General features: G+C 41.4%; 2 protein-coding genes across 2 annotated transcripts; one reads left to right on the top strand and one right to left on the bottom strand.

Annotated features, from left to right (window-relative positions):
- Window positions 1–334: 334 nt before the first annotated feature.
- On the bottom strand, window positions 335–1,576 carry LOC122400583. Its single transcript, XM_043402105.1, has one exon. It carries the CDS (start codon window positions 1,574–1,576, stop codon window positions 335–337), a length of 1,242 nt encoding a protein of 413 aa, XP_043258040.1.
- Window positions 1,577–5,096: 3,520 nt separating this feature from the next.
- Window positions 5,097–5,538, top strand: LOC122400582. The gene is made up of 2 exons (XM_043402103.1): window positions 5,097–5,263; window positions 5,331–5,538. Exons 1-2 carry the CDS (start codon window positions 5,097–5,099, stop codon window positions 5,536–5,538), a joined length of 375 nt encoding a protein of 124 aa, XP_043258038.1.
- Window positions 5,539–5,773: the final 235 nt, after the last annotated feature.

The following is a 5,773-nucleotide window of genomic DNA, read 5'->3' as shown; positions in this document are numbered from 1 at the left end:
ATATATTCCTTTATGGAAATGTCTTCAAAGACGTCGAGGACAATAGCTTGGTCCTTAGAAGGAAAGCTCACTTTCTGCATCACACTAGCATAGGTGGATTGAGAGCCACCAGGAACATTACTTGAATCCATGATCACAAGGAGAGGTTCCTGTACTCAGGAATAAACTCTCTTAATAAAAATATGTCTTGTGCGCGTACTATTCTTGGTGAGGCCGAAGCCAAGCGGCGAGAGACAACAAAAATAATACGATGCCGGAGCGGTTGTGTTGATATGTACCACGCGAAACGTCCTATCGCCACGGTTGCTCAGACGAGACTGGTGTACGTAGTTGACTAAGACCTTGAAAAAGTTAAATCAATTTTCCTTTTCTCCAATTGCAACAAATCTGCTAACCTTTCCGTGATGAAATGAGTTTGTGAGCCCCCATCAAGCAACACGCGACACTTATGTTCACGATTGAATTTATCTAGTATTTTGATTTGTGCCGTTCCCAACAAAACTTCTGAATCACAAGTCACGGTTAATGCGGCCTTCGTTGTCTCGAAATTAGTCGAAGTACTCGGCTCATTTTCGGTGGGTCTCGCGGAATTAATTTGAGTTACGCTATTAGGGAAATGCAACAAAGAATTATGTTTCCTGCTATATTTCGGGCAACCCTTCCACATGCACGCGTACGCGTTATGGCCAACCCTTAAACAATTAGTGCACAATTTTGCATTTCGCGCTACTTCTGACCGCTCGCGAACCGCCATTTGCAAAAATCGCGGACACGCGTACACTTCGTGCTGTTCCCTACAAACGGCGCACGCCAGTTTTTTGCTTGTGGCAATGTAATTTTGAGGCCGCCTAACCGGTCTGATTTGTCCACGAGTATCTTGATTTATATTAGAGGAACCTAACTGATTTGCCTCTATCTCCTCACCGCGGGCTTGTTTGTTAATAAAATTAATTAAATCCACGAATTTAGGCATGGTCTCATTTTCTAACGTTCTTTCCCATGCACGGCGGGTAGTCTTGTCTAATTTTTGCACGGTGAGATATACTAACACCGCTTCCCAATGTTCAATGGGTTGTTTTAATACCTTGAGCGCAGTAACATGAACCTGAACTTGATTAGCTAATACTCTTAAATTGGTGGGAGTGTCACGAGTGATCTCTGGGATATCAAACAGCAACCTTAAATGGGCCTGAACGATTTGTCGCGGCTTATTGCACCGTTGCTCTAACAAATCCCAAGCTACGAAATAATTCTCTTCCGAGGCATTCAGAGACGCAATGACTGACGCTATTTCTCCGCGTAAAGAATTCTTTAATAAATGGAACTTTTGCACTGACGGAAGTGCTTCATTGTCATGAATTAAAGTCTTAAATGTGTCACGAAAGCTATTCGGCGATTCTGACATTCTACTAGCAGTTACAGGTCTACTAGGTTCCTTTAATGAATTTATATGTGTCTCTAATAACGCTTGCACCGCATAATATTGCCGCTCGAATTGATCTCGTTCCTGGACGTGATCGGATATTTCATCTTCTATTTCTATCTTATCTTGAACGCTTTCGTACGCATTCCACATTTCTGCTAATCTAGACTTGCGCCCTTCTAATTCGTGTATATTTAATGTCGATGTTTCATTCACGTATGAACTAATTCGGGTTAATTGACCCTTAATAGTGGCTCGTTGCCTTTTTAAATTTTTTAAACTAATCGAGTCCTGCACACTTGCCATATTAAATGATTGGAAATAAACGTCAGAAGGACAATGAGAAAGGAGTGCGATACGTTGTACTCACTCAAAGCGATGACCTGCGTTGCGTATGCAAGTAGTTGGCAGTTCTGCTGAGATCTCGTCTGCTGTCTTGATTCAGCACGGGATGATGGTCCTGTCCGCCGTCGACTGCTGTGTCCGCCCGGAAGGTCACCAGTCTCCCAATAGTTGATTGACAACAGGATGCTTCACTGTTCCGTCGGCTGCTTGCTCCAAACTGTGGAAGTTCGAACGGCTGCGTCGTGGTCCTGCTGCTGTTGATTCTTCTTCAGGCTAACGAACTTCTTAACTCTCTCACTGCGTAGTGATGGTCGGATGTTGGCATCCGGTAATCGTAATATCGGAATGTAATCCGGCTCGAAGGACCAAAATGTTTGTACGCGTAACTAATTGCGCGTTTGCCTTTTTGTACGCATACCTCACACGCCTACTTAAAATTGTGTCAATAGTTAGGGTGCTTACAGAAGCAAAGACGATGTTTGTTCGTTAAGTCTTTATTTGAATACTAGTAGATGACGAGACTCTTGGTGTGTACTCTGAATGAGCGTTGATTGATTTCTGTCTAACGGAGGTATCTTTTCGCGTAATTTATTTATTGATCTTTCCTGGACTGTCACCATACCAGTGATGTTCTTCTTTCTTGTAATCATCTCCTGTTTTTTCAATTTTGAACCTAAACCTCTTGGAGCATTCTTCTTCTTTTGAGCTTCCGCGGTAGCGCTGGTACCCACGCTTGGATTGGAAACCTGTTCACCTTCCATTCTAAATGTTTTAAATTTTATTATCCAAAACCTTAAGAAAGTCGGTGTTTAGTAAGTACCACTGGCACTTTTTCCAGCTACCTGCGTTGGACACAAATGTTCGGTGTTATAGAATATCCCGTCCTTAAAAAGAATACGCTTCGCGACAGACCTTAAAGAGCTTACAAACACTTTAATTTTAATTTAATATTTAGTAATTAAATATAATTACAATTTTGTTTAGTATTTATTTTTATTGCGTAATAGTGCGTGGAATACGTAAGTCTTTACGCCGAAAAATACCCCGATAGGCAAGTACCGGACAGGAGGACATTCACAAGAACATACCAGCGTTTACGAGATACGGGATCGGTCCTGACCAATCTAATTGATGGGCGAGATCAACAGCCCCAACAATTGGAAGAATGAATACTTCGAAGGATTGAAGAAGATCCCAGAACCAGCACGCGAAGAATTGCAGCAGCCGAGCAAGTCAGTAATTCGACTGTTTGGCAGATATTGAAGCAGAGGCAACTGCACCCGTACCATTTTCAACGGGTACAACAAATAGAAGATGGTGATTTTGCAGAACGGAAAGATTTTTGCACATGGATATTAGCCATGATTGGAGATAACGAAGATTTTATCTCAAACATATTGTTTACCGACGAGGCAACATTCAATCGCCACGGTACAGTAAACACACACAATGCCCATATTTGGGCAGAAAAAAATCCACACGCGGTTTACGAAATAAATACTCAACGCCAATTTTCTGCCAATATTTAGGCAAGAATACTTGGCAATAAAATTATTGGTCCTGTGGTCTTCCCACAGCGTTTAACAGGACAATTGTACCTGGAATTTTTGGAAACGCAGTTGCCAAACCTTCTGGAGGATGAAGCGCTACATGTACGCAGAAAAATGTGGTATATGCACGACGGTGCACCGACCCATAACACATTGACAGTACGCGGGCATTTAAACGCGTACTTTGGAAGCAAGTGGATTGGATGAGGAGGACCTAAGCTGTGACCTGCTCGTTCACCTGATTTCAACCCCATTGATTTTTTCTATTGGGGCCACTTGAAGGATTTAGTTTACTCAACGCCAGTATACTCGCTCAAGGAACTCAAATACTGAATTACGTCGTCAGCGGGTATTATTGAGTCAAGAGAAGCAGCCAATTTGGAAAATGTGCGACGAAATTTGCAGAGAAGAATGCAGCTGTGCCTACAAGAGAATGGTGGCCACGTGGAACAACTACTGTCAGGCAAGGCTGTTTTATCTGAGCATGTGGACACTCGCGTGTGGGTGACTTTTGTGCATAAAAAAATATATGTGTTCAAAGAGGCATTTGCCCTCTCTCTGTGAACACCATGTCGGGTGAGTTTTGATATGCCCCTCTGGATGTTCGTAAGACAGGTTGAATCCCATTCGACGATATGCGTTTGCCTTCCTGGGAGTTGACGCAGAAACGAAAGGCGATGGATAAGTCGGTAAGCTCGGTTCCTGTAACACACCGCCTCCTGACCTACTGCACTTACACATCTGTTCGCAAGTTGCCACGTTTCAGGCGGAACTTTAAACCTTAATAATTTTACAACGAAGCCTCCATCAACTAATTGGTATTCTTGATTTTCGACTTATTTTGGCCTGTAGTATCGCTCATTTCAATTTTTCCTAGGGGTGGCCGAACGCCCTGTGTAGAATAATAGTACAGTGTAAGTTACTCATTATGAATATTATCTATTGGAATTGGGGGAAAAAGCAGTACACTTTGTAAGTAAAAATGAAACTTTATTCTGTGGTCTGGAAGGACGTCTTTACTCTGTTAAAACTGAACAAGAAGTGAAGCGTCGCTCAGATCCCCTAAAAGAAAATCTGGCGTCCACATAAAAAGGAAAGAAACCATTGCCTGCATCATGTTTGTTTCCCTGGCCCTCGACGACAAAACAGACCCAGGCCCCTAGGCCCGATGGTGCCAATACGGTCTTCATATGCAGACAATGGACAGTGTTTCTCACTGTTAGATTCAGTTTTGTAATGATTATTTATTAATAATCCAACATTATCCATATTTAAAATGCCAGGAAACGTTCGCGAAACTATATCTGCTTGCTGTGCACTGTCGGCAAAGCTGCAAGTTAGCTGTGTATGACTATCTCTAGATAGCGAAATTTCTGAGTGTAGGGAAGAGGTGGAGGGTGATTGATATCTGCTTTCATTGTCGTAATATGAATTCGGTGTATCATATTTTCCCAAAGCTGCATCGAATAATATATTATTGATAAAATGTTTTGCAACTATTTGTGCTTTCGGCGTGAATTTTCGTAGTTCATTTTCTACATATTCTCCATATGTTGCACAATCATCCCTTTGAACAGCACGTTTTAAAATAACGTACGCTTCTTCTTCGCAACTAGAGGGCGATACAAAGCATTCCTGTTTCTTTTTACTTTTTTAAAATGTTTTCTTTTTTTCATCGTCATTATGTACTTTGTTCCCATTAAAGTGTGATTCATTAAGTGTTCTATTTGTAATTAAATTATCTTCTACCTGCAAAAAAAGTTATTAAATTTTTCCAAATGCCGTGTACTGAAGACGAGTGGAGGAAGGTAGCTAAGGAGTTTGAAAACTCCTGGAATTATCCACACTGTATTGAAGCTTGTGACGGAAAACACATTGTAATTCAAAGCCCAAAAAACAGTGGCAGCATGTTTTTTAATTACAAAGGAACATTCAGCATTGTCCTGTACATCTGTACCATCAGTACTTCAATTAAACTATAGTTAACTGTTAATCTACTGCGTTGCACCAAGACCGATCGTCATCCTGCGTCGCAACACCTTGCAAGTTCATATTATGAAACCTTTTTCTGGTTATCAGGAAAAAAGCTCTTCGAAAAGAATATACAATTATAGACATTCTCTTGCTCGTAGAGTAGTGGAAAACGCTTTTGGCTTATTAGCATCAGTGTTTCGTGTGTTCAGAAAACCACTTATGTTAAATGTGGAAATGCTGAGATAATTACAAGAACGTGCATTTATCTCAAACAATTTTTTAAGAAGAAGCTCGACATCCAGATCTTAATATTCACCTCCAGGAAGTTTTGATATAGACACGCAAGATGGACACGTCATTCCAGGATCATGGAAATCAGTAGTTCATGGCGATACTACTGAAAGGTATGCCGTTTATTGACGAATGTGTCCCTCGACACGCCGGTCCGTATTGTGGGATTGGGAGGTTTGACGGAAACAAG

The sequence above is a fragment of the Colletes gigas genome, unplaced genomic scaffold (genome assembly GCF_013123115.1).
Source record: "Colletes gigas isolate AHSC1104 unplaced genomic scaffold, ASM1312311v1 Colletes_gigas_Sc00019, whole genome shotgun sequence".
In the NCBI taxonomy this organism is placed as follows: domain Eukaryota; kingdom Metazoa; phylum Arthropoda; class Insecta; order Hymenoptera; family Colletidae; genus Colletes; species Colletes gigas.
The sequence above is the reverse complement of the archived record's forward strand: the minus strand, read 5'-3'. Positions and strand labels throughout refer to the sequence as shown.